At 39.4% G+C, this 18,677-nt stretch overlaps 1 protein-coding gene across 1 annotated transcript; it reads right to left on the bottom strand.

The window, feature by feature from the left end:
• Nucleotides 1–34: 34 nt before the first annotated feature.
• Nucleotides 35–18,528, bottom strand: LOC116289168 (aldehyde dehydrogenase 1A1). The gene is made up of 11 exons (XM_031696045.2): nucleotides 18,381–18,528; nucleotides 15,358–15,462; nucleotides 14,451–14,591; nucleotides 5,317–5,634; nucleotides 4,680–4,793; nucleotides 3,874–4,161; nucleotides 3,231–3,395; nucleotides 2,316–2,473; nucleotides 1,700–1,774; nucleotides 1,113–1,152; nucleotides 35–193 (listed from the first exon to the last, which is right to left on the bottom strand). The coding sequence occupies exons 1-11, from the start codon at nucleotides 18,408–18,410 to the stop codon at nucleotides 161–163; spliced, it is 1,467 nt and encodes a 488-aa protein (XP_031551905.2). The 5' UTR covers nucleotides 18,411–18,528; the 3' UTR covers nucleotides 35–160.
• Between the last annotated feature and the right edge of the window lie 149 nt (nucleotides 18,529–18,677).

The following is an 18,677-nucleotide window of genomic DNA, read 5'->3' as shown; positions in this document are numbered from 1 at the left end:
CGACTCTTAGACTAATGAATCTAGTGTATAATACTTTTCGTTCATTTATATTTATTCGTTTTTATATCCTAATTAAACTCTTCGGTTAACATAATGTTTTAAATTCAAGCATTTTTTCCCATGTATTCTTTTGCCATAAATGCTCTAGTACGTCTGTCCTTTAGGAGTTCTTGACGGGGATTTTCACCGTCACCTACGAAAAAAGCAAAATAGAGGGTGAGACGTGCGTAAAAATCAACTCCTAAATTTCACGTGGAGCTGAGTAGTTTCTCGTTAACGTAAAAAAAAACGGTCTCACTAGTCATTGCCATGATGATGCACGTACTAATTGTGCGAAAGGTCGGCTTATAAAATTTGTATTAATTTATGTGGAAGAAATATATTCTATATATATCCTTATAAACTCAATGTTATTTGACAATTATTTTCTGAAGGCGAAGTGAATATCGGGGAATATTTACCGAGACGCGAGTCTTCGAGCGATAACTATAACCAATATTCATTGAGCCTGAGGCGAATAATTGTTTTAGTATTTTTAACACAAGTGAATTAGTAATGAATAACAGAGAAATACTTTTTTTGTTCAAATTTTATTTATCTCTGCAGCCTGTAGGTGAATACAGTCAATTCAAAAAATGTTGTCGTCGACAAACTCAAGCCTACGCGACTGGACCGAAAGGAACTCTGGGTAGTAGTCATTGAAGCCGAGTTGTTCTGACTAGTTATGCCTGGTTTACAGCACGAACCTTCGTAGGCGAGCAGGAAGTGTTGAAGGAGACGTTTTTTTAATGCCTTCATATTTTCGGAATCATGAACTGAATCATAACTACTTTGTTTTTCTTTCCCTAAACCCAAAGACATGCATTTGATGGATTGTTTCTCGCCATTATTATCTTATTACTAGCGGGAACAGTTAATTCAGAACGAATATTTAACCGCTTCAGTGATTTTTACCCATATATCTTTCGGTCCAGTCGCGTAGGCTTGAGACGGTCGACGACAACGTTTTTTGAATTGACTGTATAACAGCATAAGACGTAAATTGTGACCAATCAGCGCGCCGGATTTATTATATTCACTTGTCTAAAAATACTAAAATGTTTTATTCTTACCGTTTTGACCTCAGTGAACGATTCTAGGCAACTTTCTCCCCTGAAACAAAATAATATGTTTGACATCAGACGAAATCCAGCAACAATACGTTCTGCGGGACTGATCATGAACAGCAATGGAGAAGCCGCAAACAATTTTCGTATTGCGCCGTTTTCGTGTGACTGTGAAAAGCTTAGAACCAAATGCATGCCTTGCAGTATCAACGATCTTTTCTAGAATTTTGTTGGCTGATTTTTTTCTTGAGCGATGTAATGTCTGCCAGTGCAGTGACATTGGCGTGACTGTGTCCGTGTAAATCCTCGCGCAATGTGATTGGTCTGGCAGTGCCTAGATCTTGCCGTGACTATGTCCGCGCCCTGTTCATTCCGTTTGTTGGGGGGGGGGGGGGGGGGGGTATTTGATTGCTGTGCCTGTACCTATCTTCCTCGCGCCTAAATGGCACAAAGGGCCTCCTGGTATTTGATTTCATGGAGAGTAAATTTTCGCGCAATGTGATTGGTCTGGCGTATGCCTTGCCGTTTCACGACCGTGTTCATACCGCGAGCTTTTTACAGTCATACGAAAACGTCTTGATATAAACACTTACCACTCGCGTCCAAAGCCTGACTGCTTGTATCCACCAAAAGGAGTCTGACACGCGACAGCGAGGAAGCAGTTAACCCTTTATCATGCAAAGAAAAAAAAAGAGTTTTCAAACTTATTGTCTATGACGTCTATAGGCTTGGAAGGAGCCAATATTTGCTCGCCACTCACGACGGGGGTCTTAGGTTTGATTCCTGGACTCGGCATCACTTGTGAGCTCGTAGAGTTTGTTTCTTTACCTCTTCCTTGAGCTTTGTCTTTTTTTTTCTAAGAGTTTTTTTCTCTAAATTTTATCCCTTCGTTGACTTAGATCAGCCTAGGAGTTGTTACAGTGCTCAATCCGTGAGTTAGCCATGCCCTGACTTAGATCAGCCCAGAGGTTGTTTCAGGGTTCAACTGTGAGTTAGCCATGCCCTGACTTAGATCAGCCCAGAGGTTGTTTCAGGGTTCAACTGTGAGTTAGCCATGCCCTGACTTAGATCAGCCCAGAGGTTGTTTCATGGTTCAATCTGTGAGTTAGCCGTGCCCTGACTTAGATCAAGCCAGAGGTTGTTTCAGAGTATCAATAAAAACAAGGGACTCATATTATACGCTTTCTTTATTACAGCTCATAGCCTTACCACATAGTTCCCGCCTGGACACTGTGTGCAACTGTGAGTGCCTTGTCAATGTTCTTCGTAAAGACCCCACCAGCCAGGCCGTAATTGGTGTTATTCGCACGTGCAATCACTTCATCCATCGTCTTGAACTTGAGGATCTGCATTACGGGGCCGAATATCTGGAAGGATGGAAACATAGTTCATAATCCCCTTGCAAAACGTCGGAATACAGCTCATTTTGGAGGACATAGCGATAGGTTTTCAATACTTCATTTTACAATCGTGTTCAGTGACCACGAATGATAGCTCCAAACTGAGGTAGGAGTTGCCGCGCATGATAAAAAGTATAGTTTTGCTATGCACGGAAATCCCAATCTCGACTTGGAACTATTATTCGTGGTCACTGAACGGAACTGTAAAATAGAGTATTCTCAGGAAATTGAAATTCTTTTGTTTTGCCCTTCAAATTGCAGCTGCTTTGACGTCACATGCAAGGGATCTATATACAGCTTCGAAGCTTGGTTGCATGTTGCACACGTAGGTCCGGCGCAAGTGAAGTTCATCGTCTGTATAGAGGCTTTGCACCATCACGTGATGGCAGCCATGACAGGAGGCACAACAATAGAGTCTTTTTCTCCTAGGAAACTGAATCCTTTCTCATGTAAATCAGATTAGACTAGATCCAATTGTTCCTGCCTCCTGTCATGGCTGCCATCACGTGATGGTGCAAATCCTCTATAGAAGTTTTGCACCACCACGTTCCCACGCCCATAATACAGCTTGGACAGCCTGTGGTTAGATGGGGAAACAAAAAATCCCTTTGCTTTCGGGGATTGAATTCTTTCTTGGTAAAACGATCGTATTGTTCCTGCCATCTAACATGGCTGCCGTCACGTGGTGGTGCAAAACCTCTATTCGACCTTCTCGATTACATACCTCTTCCTTGGCGATCCTCATGTCATCCTGAACACCAGAGAACACCGTGGGCTCAATAAAGTAGCCCTTGTCTCCATGACGACCACCACCGCATTCCAGCTTGGCTCCCTCGGATTTCCCGCTCTCGATTAATTCCAGGATCTTTTTGAATTGATCTGAATCAATCTGACAAGTTTATGAACCATATGTGAAAGGGTTAGAAAATTATTTTCGTCAAGTAGTTCTTATTTTTCCATGTTAACGCACTCTCATCCTCGAACTTTCAAACATTTTAGCGCGCAGCTGTAACGAATGCGACTCGGGTTCGATTCCCAGACTCGGTGTCGCATGTGAGAAGAGTTGCTTGTTGGTTCTCTCCTGTGCTTCGAGGGGTTTTTTTCGGGTTCTGCGGTTTTTTTCTCTCCCTCCACAAAAAAATCAACTTCTAAATTCCAATTGGAATGGGCTCTTCTCGAATTTATCGTGGAAGGAAGGCTAAAATGAAAACACAACTAAAAAAAGTCACACTTTTTCTCGATGGAATTTGTGGATTGCTTTTGAATTTCAATGTTAGCCTCGGTAATTGAATCTGACTTCTAAAGTTTATCACAGTTCTCCTGCTAGGTCCCTCATTCGTCCCTACTTCATGGCGTGACCGGCTCACCTGTGGTCCCTGTTCAGTCTCCTTAAGCAATGGTTGTCCCACTTTCCTCGCAACAGCCTTTTCAACCATCTTCTTGACAAAGTCATCGTAGATACTTTCCTCCACGAAGATACGAGTTCCTGAACAACAGCACTGGCCCTGGTTGAGGAACAGTCCCAAGAAAGAACCTTCGACTGCCTCGTCTAGGTCGGCATCGGCAAATACGATATTGGGGCTCTTGCCACCGAGCTCAAGAGAAACTCGCTTGAGGTTTGACATGGCAGCTGCCTTCTGGATAATCCTTCCAACCTGTTCGTTGGTAATGACATTATTACTATGAAAAAATGATGAAGGTTACTTTGTATAGTGAATATGACACTTGCAATAAGGCGTCATTTACTGCAGCTACCAAAATACCTTGCACACTTTCTTTTTTCAGTTAATTAGCAGCAATTGTCTTACTTTTCTCACGAGGAAATACAAATTTGAACAAGAAAGAAAATGCGCCAAGCATTTTGGTAGTGGTAGTAAAATTACGCCGTAATGCAAACGGCCTAGTGCAGCTCGAGTCATCGCAATAGATTATAACGAGAGTCTTTTAGAACCCAAAACCAGGTTAAACCAACATGGTTTACCTATCGTAGTCAATACATCTCTTTCTATTAACACAGAATACTTTTCTTTGCTTTTTCCTTGCATTTCAACGTAGTAATGCGCTATTTACCATGAAGCATTTAATATTCACAACAGAATCTTTTTTAAAATTCTTTCCGAAATAAAAGCAAAAAAAAAAAAAAAAAAAGAAAAGATTTTTTCGATTTCTGTACCTCAGTTGAACCTGTGAAAGTGACTTTATCAATTTCCATGTGTTCACTGATTGCTGCTCCCGCTGTTGGTCCGTACCCTGGCAGTATGTTGACGACTCCTGCAGGAATACCTGCCTGATGTAAAAGACATGAGAGTTACAGGTGTGTAAGACAATGGATGGATAGATGGGTCGATGGAAGAATGGATGGATGGAGAAATGGAAGGAAGGATGGAAGGATGGATGGAAGAATGGATGGATGGAGAAATGGAGGAAGGAAAGAAGGAGAGAAGAAAAGATGATTGGATAGATGTGTGATAAAAGAGATAGGAGGGGTGAATGTAATAGTGGAAACATTGATGGATGTAAGGTCGAGTGGAGTAATGGATTGGTGGGTGGATGAATAAATGGATGAATGGATGGAAGAGTGGATGGATGATTAGGAGAGTGAGGAGTTGGCAGGAAGGGTTGATGGACTGATTGAAGCATGTAAAAGTGGAAGGATGAATGGAGGGATGAAATAAGGAAGGGATGAATAGATGGACATGAGAGTGAGAGGATGGATGAAAAAATGGATGGAAGGAAGCAAGTTAGAAAAAGAAAAGAAAGAAGGGACTGAAAAAAGGAAGGAAGGAAAGAAGCGTTTTTCCTTTTCTCACCTCCTTAATCAAACTGCCAAAGTATAGAGCAGTCAACGGTGTTTGCTCAGCAGGTTTCAAAATCACAACACATCCACAAGCAAGAGCAGGTGCAACCTTTAACGTCTCCAACATCAGAGGAAAGTTCCAGGGAGTGATGGCACCTACCACCCCAACAGGCTCATTTCTGGTGTAAGTGAAGTACTGCCCGTCAGCTGGGATCGTCTTTCCGGTTGTCTTGTCAGCCCATCCTGCATAGTACTTCAAGCAATTGACGGCATTTTGGATGTCATCTGAAGATTCGTTGATGATTTTACCTCCATCAAGGGATTCGAGTCTCTGATTTAAAAAGAGAATTGTGATGCCAAAAAAAAAAAAAAAAAAAAACCCAGGTTAGAACAGGTTATTTCTTACCATTTCGTTATTCTTTTGAGAATAAGATTCTTTGTTTGAGTTGTATCCATATTCTAGCGTCTTCTCATGCAAAACCCGTAAACAAAGAAATTATACTCAAAGGAATAACACGCGCTCTGAAATTGGAGAACATTACGCCCAATGTTAAGACGTCTTTAGACCTAATCCACTGTTTTCCCATTTCAGACCACGTGTTAAAATGCTGAATTTTGAGCTTATTCTCAAATCTTTCAAATATTTAAAGCTACTTATCGAAAATAGTTCTGAGAAAATTACTTTGGTTTAGCTCTTTTAATTTTTGAGTTATGACTTTTCGTGTGCGAAGCTTGGTTCCCTCCATTTTTCTTTCGAAAACTTGTCAAATTTGTATTATTCAAAATTCAAAACGATCTTGGGACACCCCATTGTTCTTTTCATGTTTGGAATCGGCGTTAAATTCTGTATTAAAAAAATATTTTTCTAAGAAACTTTTCTAATTGATTTTGTGCTTAAGTAGTCAGTTAAGATTAGTTAGGACTATTGTCTGTCGAATTTCCTTCCATTAAGATGTTCATGGGCATTGTTCGCGCGCATCCTGTATTAAAAAAATATTTTTCTAAGAAACTTTTCTAATTGATTTTGTGCTTAAGTAGTCAGTTAAGATTAGTTAGGACTATTGTCTGTCGAATTTCCTTCCATTAAGATGTTCATGGGCATTGTTCGCGCGCATCCTGTCTACGCATGAATATAATGCGCGTGCGCCCATCGTGATGACGTCATTCCAATGTTTTGATAAGCAAAATATCATGAACACTTCATTAATCCCTCATAGCTCTTAAAACAAAGTCGGGCACCCCCTTTTTTATTTCGTTTTTCGAATGCTCTATAATACCGAACTTTAAAGCAAAGAATAAAATCTAACGATGGGATGAATTCAAAATTACATATCTTGTGCATAATTGGAATGCAATTTCACGTAAAATGAAGGCTCCAAGTTTACACTGTCTTGAACTTCTCCTTACGCTTCTTTCGTGCTTAATCCACTTCCTGCGTGCTTTATTACTGAACGGAGCAAGGAAAAGCTGTTTGATTTATCGATCAAATGATACCCCAGTAAAAAAGGACGATAAGATTTTTAACGTTATAAGGCATATGACAACAGATTAAGATTATTAAATGATTATGATTGTTACAATACCACAAACTCTAGCTACGAAATTTTGATTTTACTACATAACTTCTTTACTTAACACTTAGATTTCATTCAGTTTTCATAAGTTCAAGTTTTCATAAGTTCAAGCTTTTCATCTTTTCATCTTGAAACTTGTTTCTGTTTTGCCCTCTTTCAAAGTTCAGTTGCATTTGATTATTTTCAAACACGCCTTTTTGATGTTCTGGTTCATGAGGCCGTAAATCAGCGGATTTATAAGAAAGTCCATGGAAGCAATTCCTAGTGTTAATGGTTCTGCTATGTTCATCCAGTCTTTTTTTGTTATCATAGATGCCACCATTACGAGAGGGAACACCCTGGTGAAGAAAAACGACAAGGCAAGATATGTGGCAATCTTTCCAGCTTTTGTTTCGGATCTCGAGCAAGTCGCTGAAGCGTTTGGTTGTCCTTGCTGCTGGGCTTGAACCTCTCGATTTCGTCGACGAATTACACGCCAGATTAGGACAGCAAAAACGAAAGTTAATACGGTACACGCGACGAGGAAAACCATTATCAAACCTCTCGCTTCCTCCACAACACTTCGCAGAATCGTAGTACTTAGGGCAACAACAAACGAAACGACAGCAACAAATGTGAGCCGACGTTTGGTTACGTGGACTCGGTGCCAAATTGTGAACTGAAGGCCAAGGAAGCGCTCACAGTTTATTGCTGTAAGGAGAACGGCCCAAACCGGGGATGCAGCGTTAAACATGATAAAATTCAAATAGCAGTTTTGCTGACGTCTCATTAGATACGTGATTTCTTTGGCAATAAACAGTGGACAACCAATCACACCGTACACCAGATTATTCACCGTCATGGCCCCGAGAAGAACGTTGGACTGCGTTCGGAGAGTTGGCTTGGTATAAAACGCCAGAAGAATCAAAGTGTTGACAAAGATAGTCAATGGACAAGTCAAGGTGCTTGCAGCCACAACGGAGAAGGACGCTGCTAGCGAAGCAGGAGTTGCCTTTTCGGGATCCTTCAACTCATCAATATCCTTACAGATGCGGATCCCTGAAAAACTCGACGGGCTTGTCGTGTTTGTTACATTCATAGTCGCCATTGCTTAGCTCTAATATACTATCTTCACTTGACATTCTATATCAAACTGTGTGGATCTTTTCTTGGGTCTCCTTAATAACTGAAATACGACAAAGAATAGAAGCTTTTTTGGTTTAAAAGCCACTAGAAGAAAGAAATAAAGAAAACAATTGCAGTGGACATTAACACTTAGTTCTTGCTTTGAAAGCTTTCCACGGATCGATTAATGCACTCGCGGATGGTATTGTCCGACAATTTGGAAGCTTTAAAATAACTTTTCTTTCAAAAATGCAGAATAGTGGGATAACTTCGTATTCTCTTGTGGGATGATTAATCTAATTTAAAAAAACAATCGTTCTCATGATCAGCAATTTGTCTTGTAAAAGCAAGTCAGATACCGCTGTGCGTAATATTATTCCCTTTTTCCTCTCGCGTGGCCTTCGAGCAACGGTCCAAGCTAAGGTAAGGCACAGCGCGCGGGCAGCGCGCGGTATCTGACGGGCTCAAGCCTTACAGCGGTAAGTAATACAAAAACAAAATGGCGGAGCAGCAAGACCTTTTCGTAAAGAATGTAAGATAAGTGGCCCGCCTCTGCCCGTTGTGATACCAACGTAAGTTTTCTTTCAAAACCGCTTCTCGCTAGTTTTCCTTGGCAGTAGACCTCTACGGCTCTGACGTAATGTTTTCCCATTTCAGACCACATGTCATTCCCTAGAGTATCATTTCTTTGTTTAAGGTTTGCGCTCGGTTGACATGAGAAGACACATGAATATGGATGCAGCTCTAACAAAGAATCTTATTCTCAAGGAAATGACACGTGGTCTGAAATGGGAAAACATTACGTATTAAGGAATCTAAAAAAGGGACCTCATCGCCCCCTCAGAAATATTTTGAATTGCTGGGTTTCACTCAGCTGATAAAAGTCTTTGAATCTCATTATCTGCTTCAAATGGTGGTCAAACACCGACCACCATGTGCTGTCAACCAGAAAGAATTCTATTGAAAACTTCAATTCAGATGATGAACTTTCCCCACTAGACAGGAAATGATGTCAAGTGAAACCCAGCAATAGAGCTCTTAAGTGCGACGTCATTCGTATAGAAAAAAGACTTCCGAGACCAAAACGACTCGAAGAAAACTCATCACAAAGAAGTATCCATTCCACCGGGGGAACAAAAAATCAAGGAAAACGCATAGAAAACCGAAATCCGTGTAAAAGCAGCTTTGGCTTCGTGGTAACCGCTATGTTTCATTTCATTGCCGGATGTATTTTCTTTGAGGGTTTTACAACGTGAAAATAAGGAAAGTTCATACACAAAGTTAAAGATTGCGTTTAAGCAAGAGAAAATTAAAAAAAGAAATCCATGGGAAACTTGCAAATTGCTGCTTCAACTTCCTGGTCTTTACATTTATTTTACCAAGCGCTCGACCAGTACACGGTCATTTCAAGCCAAAGTCGAAATAAAAAAACGCATGAAAATGAGAGCGAAGAGCTTATTCGTTCTCTTAGTTCATTCATTTTCTCTTGGTTAATCGTTAATGGCAGGAATTTCGGCACGCAATAGTCGATACAAATTAAAAGAACTTCTTGAAAGCTTCCTGAGTTAGTTAGGATAAATGTTCTTGCTCGACAAAGCTGAACTGAAAATGGCCATTTTTGGCTACAAATACATCAGATTGCATAAAATGTTTAGTGTAACCATGTCATTCCACTTGCTTTCGCTCGGTGTTACGTTGGTTGGTTTCCCGATATTTAAAAAAAAAAATTCACCAAAGTTTTATCATTTTTCAAGACAAATTGCTAATCTTGAGGACGATAGTCGGTTTAAAAGTTGTGTTAATTATCCCACTATTCTGCATTTTGAAAAGAAAATCTTTTAAAGGCCTTCAAACTGTCGAACAATACCATCCGTTAGTGCATTAATCAATCCGTGGAAACCTTTCGAAGCAGGAACTTAGTCTTAATGTCCATTGCTTTCTTTATCTCGTTCTTCTAGTGGCTTTTAAACCAAAAAAGCTTCTATTCTTTGTCGTATTTCAGTTATTAAGGAGACCCAATAAAAGATCCACACAGTTTGATATAGAATGTCAAGTGAAGATAGTATATCAGAGCTAAGCAATGGCGACTATGAATGAAACAAACACGACAAGCCCGTCGAGTTTTTCAGGGATCCGCATCTGTAAGGATATTGATGAGTTGAAGGATCCCGAAAAGGCAACTCCTGCTTCGCTAGCAGCGTCCTACTTTGTTGTGGCTGCAAGCACCTTGACTTGTCCATTGACTATCTTTGTCAACACTTTGATTCTTCTGGCGTTTTATACCAAGCCAACTCTCCGAACGCAGTCCAACGTTCTTCTTGGGGCCATGACGGTGAATAATCTGGTGTACGGATGTGATTGGTTGTCCACTGTTTATTGCCAAAGAAATCACGTATCTAATGAGACGTCAGCAAAACTGCTATTTGAATTTTATCATGTTTAACGCTGCATCCCCGGTTTGGGCCATTCTCCTTACAGCATTAAATTGTGAGCGCTTCCTTGGCCTTCAGTTCCCAATTTGGCATCGAGTCCACGTAACCAAACGTCGGCTCACATTTGTTGCTGTCGTTTCCTTTGTTGTTGCCCTAAGTACTACGATTCTGCGAAGCTTTGTGGAAGAAGCGAGAGGTTTGATAATGGTTTTCCTCGTCGCGTGTACCGTATTAACTTTCGTTTTTGCTGTTCTAATCTGGCGTGTAATTCGTCGACGAAATCAAGAGGTTCAAGCCCAGCACCAAGGACAACCAAACGCTTCAGCAGGCCCTTCAGTGACTTTCTCGAGATCCGAAACAAAAGCTGGAAAGATTGCCACATATCTTGCCTTGTCGTTTTTCTTCACCAGGTTGTTTCCTCTCTTAATGGTGACATCCATGATAACAAAACAAGACTGGATGAGCATAGCAGAACCACTAACACTGGGAATCGCTTCCATGGACTTTCTTATAAATCCGCTGATTTACGGCCTCATGAACCAGAACATCAAAAAGGCGTGTTTGGAAATAATCAAATGTAACTGAACTTTGAAAGAAGGCAAAACAGAAACAAGTTAAGGCGAAAAGATGAAAAGCTTGAATTTGAAATCTAAGGGTATTTTACTAGGAGTTTTGCAGTAAGATCGAGATTTTGTAGCTAGATTTAGTATTGTAACAATCATAATTTATAAACTACATCATCTTCTGTCTTATGGCCTCATAACCGGTTAAATCGTTTCGTCCTTGTTTTAACACTTGATATCCAGTAGCTAATGTTAAATATTGCTTTGTAAAAATACGGCCGCTTTCACTTGTAAGATTATTCGGCTGTAATACATAGCTAGCAGTGTAATATCCTCTATGTACATAGACATCCGCACACTGTTTTATTTTTAAACTTAAAATAGTGTGCGGATAAGTGCTCAATAAATGCAGGATTATTAAAGCATATTTGGAAGTCCTATGTTCTTATTTTTAGTTGTGCTTTACTTGAAAGTTTACGCTACTTAAACCATCATTGACACTAAATTTGTTTATCGTTATATTTGTATAGTATTTATCTTATATTTATAATATTCTACTAAACTAGTATTTTTTGTAAATACAAACTCATTGACCTGTATCGTTATCTCCTTTGATATCTATATGTGTTCATTAAAAAAAAATTTAAAAAAATGAATCGTTGTATAGTTGCATTTCCTGATGTATATAAGTTGCGTCTATGAATATTCGAATGTGTCGACTTACGCTAAGGTATTCCGCATCTGTTTCAAACAAGGTGCCTAGTTTGTACAACAGCCTTCCTCTTTCAGAGGCAACCATAGTTCTCCAGGGGCTGGAGAAAAAATCAAGGAAAACGCGCAGAAAGCCGTACTCCGTGTAAAAGCAGCTTTGGCTTCGTGGTAACCGCTATGTTTCATTTCATTGCCGGATGTATTTTCTTTGAGGGTTTTACAACGTGAAAATTCATACACAAAGTTAAACATTGTGAGTTACGCAAGAGAATATAAAGAGAAGAAATCCATGGGAAACTTGCAAATTGCTGCTTCAACTTCCTGGTCTTTACATTTATTTTACCAAGCGCTCGACCAGGTCATTCCAGGCCAAAGTCGAAAAAACAAAACGCATGAAAATGAGAGCGAGCAGCGCATTCGTTCTCTTAATTCATTCATTTTCTCTTGGTTAATCGTTAATGGCAGGAATTTCGGCACGCAATAGTCGATACAAATTAAAAGAACTTCTTGAAAGCTTCCTGCGTTAGTTGGGATAAAGGTTCTTGTTTGACACAGCTGAACTGAAAATGGCCATTTTTGGCTACAAATACATCAGATTGCATAAAATGTTTAGTGTAACCATGTCATTCCACTTGCTTTCGTTCGGTGTTACGTAGGTTGGTTTCCCGATATTTAAAAAAAAACCATTTCACCAAAGTTTCATTATTTTTGAGGACGATAGTTTAAAAGTTGGGTTAATTAGTCCACTATTTTGCATTTTGACAAGAAAATCTTTTAAAGGCCTTCAAACTGTCGAACAATACCATCCGTTAGTGCATTAATCAATCCGTGGAAACCTTTCGAAGCAGGAACTTAGTCTTAATGTCCATTGTTTTCTTTATCTCGTTCTTCTAGTGGCTTTTAAACCAAAAAAGCTTCTATTCTTTGTCGTATTTCAGTTATTAAGGAGACCCAATAAAAGATCCACACAGTTTGATATAGAATGTCAAGTGAAGATAGTATATCAGAGCTAAGCAATGGCGACTATGAACGTAACAAACACGACAAGCCCGTCGAGTTTTTCAGGGATCCGCATCTGTAAGGATATTGATGAGTTGAAGGATCCCGAAAAGGCAACTCCTGCTTCGCTAGCAGCGTCCTACTCTGTTGTGGCTGCAAGCACCTTGACTTGTCCATTGATTATCTTTGTCAACACTTTGATTTTTCTGGCGTTTTATACCAAGCCAACTCTCCGAACGCAGTCCAACGTTCTTCTTGGGGCCATGACGGTGAATAATCTGGTGTACGGTGTGATTGGTTGTCCACTGTTTATTGCCAAAGAAATCACGTATCTAATGAGACGTCAGCAAAACTGCTATTTGATTTTTATCATGTTTAACGCTGCATCCCCGGTATGGGCCGTTCTCCTTACAGCATTAAACTGTGAGCGCTTCCTTGGCCTTCAGTTCCCAATTTGGCACCGAGTCCACGTAACCAAACGTCGTCTCACATTTGTTGCTGTCGTTTCCTTAGTTGTTTCCCTAAGTATTACGATTCTGCGAAGCGTTGTGGAGGAAGCGAGAGGTTTGATGATGCTTTACCTCGTCGTGTGTACCGCGGCAACTTTCATTTTTGCTGTTCTAATCTGGCTAGTAATTCGTCGACGAAATCAAGAGGTTCAAGCCCAGCACCAAGGACAACCAAACGCTTCAGCGACTTGCTCAAAATCCGAAACAAAAGCTGGAAAGATTGCCACATATCTTGCCTTGTCGTTTTTCTTCACCAGGTTGTTTCCTCTCTTAATGGTGACATCCATGATAACAAAACAAGACTGGATGAACATAGCAGAACCACTAACACTGGGAATCGCTTCCATGGACTTTCTTATAAATCCGCTGATTTACGGCCTCATGAACCAGAACATCAAAAAGACGTGTTTGGAAATAATCAAATGTAAATGAACTTTGAAAGAAGGCAAAACAGAAACAAGTTAAGGCGAAAAGATGAAAACTTGATTTGAAATCTAAGTGTTTTTTACTAGGAGTTTTGCAGTAAAATCGAGATTTTGTAGCTAGATTTAGTATTGTAACAATCATAATTTACAAACTACATCATCTTCTGTCTTATGGCCTCATAACCGGTCAAATCGTTTCGCTCTTGTTTTAACACTTGATATCCAGTAGCTAATGTTAAATATTGCTTTGTAAAAATACGGCCGCTTTCACTTGTAAAATTATATCCTGCTGTAATACACAACTAGCAGTGTAATATCCTCTATGTACATAGACATCCGCACACTGTTTTTTTTAAAAATTAATATTGATTTGTAGGCAAAGAAATCAAATTAATGTTTTTGATAGTAAAGTGCTCAATAAATGAGGAATATGAAGGGATATTTGAAAGTCCTATGTAATTATTTTTAGCTGTCTTTTACTTGAACGTTTACGCTACTTAAACCATCATTGCACACTAAATTTGTTTATCGTTATATTTGTTTATTTGCGTCTAGTATTTTTCTAATATTTATAATGTCTACTATACTAGTATTTTTTGCAAATACAAACTCATTGACTTGTATCTTTATCTTTGTATAATTGCATTTCCTGATGTATTTGATGGTTTTTAACCATTCCCAAGAGAATTAAATAACAAAAGACACGGCGGCCATGTTGGAGGATATAACAAAAGACTTCATTGACAATTCTTTTAAGTTCCTCCAACATGGCCGCCGTGAAAACCATCAATATAAATTGCGTCTATGAATATTCGAATGTGTCTACTTACGCTCAGGTATTCAGCATCTCTTTCAACCAAGGTGCCTAGTTTGTACAACAGTCTTCCTCTTTCAGAGGCATCCATAGTCCTCCAGGGGCTGCCGAGCTTGAACGCTTCTTTTGCTGCTTTGACTGCGATGTCAACATCAGCCTAATAATTGTACATTTCCATAAGTTAATTAAACTTATTAATTTAACAGCAGGAACTTGTAGATAAATTGGATCATCGTAAAAAGCCACTTACTCCGACGAAACATCAGTTTCACAAAGCTTTTTACGGTGATCCAATTTATCTACAAGTTCCTACTGTTTTATTCAGAAACACCGACGCAGGTTACGCTAGTGCTCTACTAGTTATCACCACTTATTAATTTAACGCACGCCTTTCACTAATTATGCAACCCGGTTTGGATTCCTAGACTGAGGGTCATGTGAGTAGAGTCGTTTGTTGGTTTTCTCCTGTGCTTCGAGGGTTTTCACCGGGTTCTCTGGTTTTCCTTCCTCCACAAAAATCAACTTCTAAATTCCCATTCAATTATGGAACAAGGGCCACAGGTTTCTTAGCCACTAGCTCTTAGTTAGTTTCATCCCCTCGTAAACAAAACCTCATAGGGCTCAAAGCTGAGACGGAAGGCGAACGTTTTATCGCTACGTACGCGTCCAGCTAGGGGCAGATCTAGGATTTTGTTCAGGGAGGGGTGGTGTGCACAATGTTAACCCCTGACGGAAGGGTACATCCCTTACAATCAAAGTGAAAAAACTCGTTATCTTCGAAGTTGGGGCACAAAGTCCAACCAGGGAGGGGTGCGCACCCCCTGCACCCCTCCCCTGGATCCATCTCTGGCGTCACCCTTGCTGTTTAGTGTGCTCCACGCCATAATATCACCAGTCTAATGCCATTCAATTTTCCCACTAACCTTGTCCGCCTCAGCTACCTCACAGATTTTTTCTTCAGTGGTTGGGTTGATGGTTGGGAAGGTCTTCTTGCTTACAGCGTCCACAAACTCATTGTTTATGAATAACTGAAATACGAATAATGATAGAAAAACAGAAATTTAAGCATTTTTTGGTTTAAATGGTGGGTGGGTGTATGGATGGATGGATGGATGGATGGATGGATGGATGGGTGGGTGGGTGGATGGATGGGATGGATGGATGGATGGATGGATGGATGGGATGGATGGTTGAGTGGATGGATGGATGGGATGGATGGTTAAGTGGATGGATAGATGGATGGATGGATGGGATGGATGGTTAAGTGGATGGATAATAATAATAATCTTTATTTAAGCACGGTAACTCTATCAATATCAAGATTAAAAAAACTTAATGTTGCTCTACCTAGAGGCCGTAGAAGCTATATTAACAAATGATAATTATGTAAAATATACAAATGGTACACTGATACAATAAATATACGATTGAAATAAGATAATAGGTTAATTAGATATATTTCGTAGAACTAAAACGATTAAATATTAGTTGTCGTCAGTGCAAAACCTATAGCGTTTTATTTTCTTTTTAAATACTTTTAAGGATCGTTCTTCTTTTAATGACTGAGGCAGAGAATTCCAAAGCCAGGCTCCAGTAAAAGCAAATCTATTTCTGAAATAGTCAGTTCTGGCTTTTGGAATTTGTAAATTTTTAGAAGAACGCCTTAAGTTGTAAGATTGAGTACCAATCTGGCTGGAAAACATATCTTTTAAATAAGATGGGACGATATCATTAACGATTTTGAACATCATAATGGCCTTTTGTTGCAGTCTTTGTTCATTTAAAGGTATCCATTTGAGTTCATTAAAAATTTGACTCGTTCGTACGCTTAAATACAGTGCGCCAGTAATTATACGGGCTGCACGGTTTTGTAGTTTTTGTAACTTGCTAGTTAAAGTTTCGTCGATACTGTCCCAAACTAAACAGCAATAGTTAAAGTAAGGCTCAATTATGTTCTTATAGATTTTGATTAGATAGGGCCTACTTAAAATTGGCTTAATTTTCTTTAACGTGCTTAGGTTACATGCAATCTTCTTTTTAATGTGCTCAACATGAGAACGCCAAGTCAGATTTTCATCAATATAGACGCCGAGACATTTTGTTTCTTTAGATCGTTTTAACGCGGTACCGTCTATAGTCAGACATAAGTCTGTGTCATCTAAAGTAGAAATTCTTTGACGAGAACCAATTAACATAAATTCTGACTTTACAGCATTCAAAGTGAGTTTGTTGGCACAGAGCCAAGAAGCTACATGTTCTAAGTCGATATCCATTTGATTATTCAGGTTATTAATTCCACAGTCAGAAAATGATAAAGTCGTATCATCAGCATAAAGCCTAGTTGTACTATAGTCGAGGCAACGCGGTAGATCATTAATGTAGATTATGGATGGATGGTTGAGTGGATGGAGGGATGGATGGATGGGATGGATGGTCGAGTGGATGGATGGATGGGATGGATGGTTGAGTGGATGGATGGATGGATGAATGGTTGAGTGGATGGATGGATGGTATGGATGGTCGAGTGGATGGATGGATGGGATGGATGGTTGAGTGGATGGATGGATGGTTGAGTGGATGGATGGATGGTTGAGTGGATGGATGGACGGACGGACGGAAGGTGGGCCGGACGGAAGGACGGATGGATGGATGGATGGATGGAACTGTAGCAGTACTACCATATGTAGAAAGCATTTCTCAGACCTCAAGATCATGGCTGGCATATAAACTCCAAATCAGAAACAACATGATGTAATTAACTAGTGTGTCTCAGAGTCAAGTCAAGAAAGCCATTTTCAGATCCAAATCCACCCTAATCCATAACATCAATAGTTAAAGGGGTATAGAAATTCCTGACAATATATGAGAAAACACTCTGGGCTGAGACCTAACAACAAAACAGCCAATCACAGCTCAAACCAATCAACCAACCACAACACAGATGATCCTATGAGTGGTAAATGACAGACACACCATCAAGTTTACACCATCCCTGGGTAAAGACTAGCAGATTGCAGTTTTAAATGTTGTGGTTCTATAAATGACCCTTCATCATGAGACAAATGAATAATTATAATTTATTAAAATTTCATGATTAATAAAAAAATTTATTCTAAAGAAAAAAAAAGTCAGAGGAGAAAGAAAAAGAAAGGGAGAAAGAAAGAAAACGAAGAAGAATAAATTTTTATATAGCGACATATAGGCAATATAAACTACAATTCCAAGCTTCGTATTCCAATCCAACCATTCCTGACTTTCCAGTCTTAGTTTGCTCACAGCAAGTAAACACGTTTGCATTTTCTACGTTCTAATTTTCAAGTCTTCTGAAAGACATCGAGAAAAATACAAAATACCGGTCACAAAAAACATTCTTTAAATTTTGATTCACGTTCTCAATACCTTAATGAGCTTTGGATTTGCCGGAATTTTACAGTTAACATTTGGATTTAGTTTAGGCTTATGATTTAAAGCATGTGTAAACACTATTGTTTTAACAGTGTACCACGAATATCTATGCAGTTTGTGTGAATATATTTAACTTTAAAATCTTTAGAGACTAGAGTGCATTGCATATTCATACTATACGTATCTAAAGTTGTGCAATATTCTCTCTCTTGAACTCTCGTCAGTACTAGTAATTTGAGCTATTGATATTGAATCCGACAAGCTCCATTAGGAACTGCCCGACCTGGTACATGCAAAACTTACGGTTTTAGATTTAAAAGATGCAGTCAAAGTAGCTCGCTTTATGGAAAAGGAAGGACTGACAAAATAATTTTAGGGGTTACGTATTAGAGCAAAATTTTTTGGGGTATGTAAGCTTTATATACTAGTAAAGCTGTACTCAAAATCATATGGACTTGCATGGCATGAACGATCGAGCGCGAGCCCCATTTATAATACATCTTAGCAGAGGACAGAATTCAACAGAATTTCAGAACTATACCTTGGTATACTGGATTTGGGGGATCTCCATCGTTATTTTTTTGTCAATTTAGGGCAGTAAAGTAGATTGAGTATAGCACCAGCGAAGCCTGTGGCTGATATATTAGACGTCTGGCAAAGAAAGAAAGAAACCACAGGAGGACCGTAAATAATATTCGCTACGATTATCATTATGGGTGCCTGTGTGTGTGAAGAGATCGAGAAGAGAAGAGAAGAGAAGAGAAGAGAAGAGTTCTAACCCATTTCGTAGGCCCCATTTAGGCCAAATCCCATAGTTCCTATTTTGCTCAACTCTCAA

The sequence above is a fragment of the Actinia tenebrosa genome, unplaced genomic scaffold (genome assembly GCF_029948245.1).
Source record: "Actinia tenebrosa isolate PJP-AT-01 unplaced genomic scaffold, QUT_ActTen_1.0 PGA_scaffold1__47_contigs__length_23844297, whole genome shotgun sequence".
Classification (NCBI taxonomy): Eukaryota; Metazoa; Cnidaria; class Anthozoa; order Actiniaria; family Actiniidae; genus Actinia; species Actinia tenebrosa.
The sequence above is the reverse complement of the archived record's forward strand: the minus strand, read 5'-3'. Positions and strand labels throughout refer to the sequence as shown.

Excerpts from the sequence above, each read along its gene's own strand:
- LOC116289168 (XM_031696045.2), bottom strand. The coding sequence starts at position 18,410 with ATGGAGATCCCCCAAATCCAGTATACCAAG. Across the intron at positions 4,162-4,679 it reads CTTTCACAGGTTCAACTGAG|GTTGGAAGGATTATCCAGAA; the intron begins GTACAGAAATCG and ends ACCAACGAACAG. Across the intron at positions 3,396-3,873 it reads AGACTGAACAGGGACCACAG|ATTGATTCAGATCAATTCAA; the intron begins GTGAGCCGGTCA and ends TAAACTTGTCAG.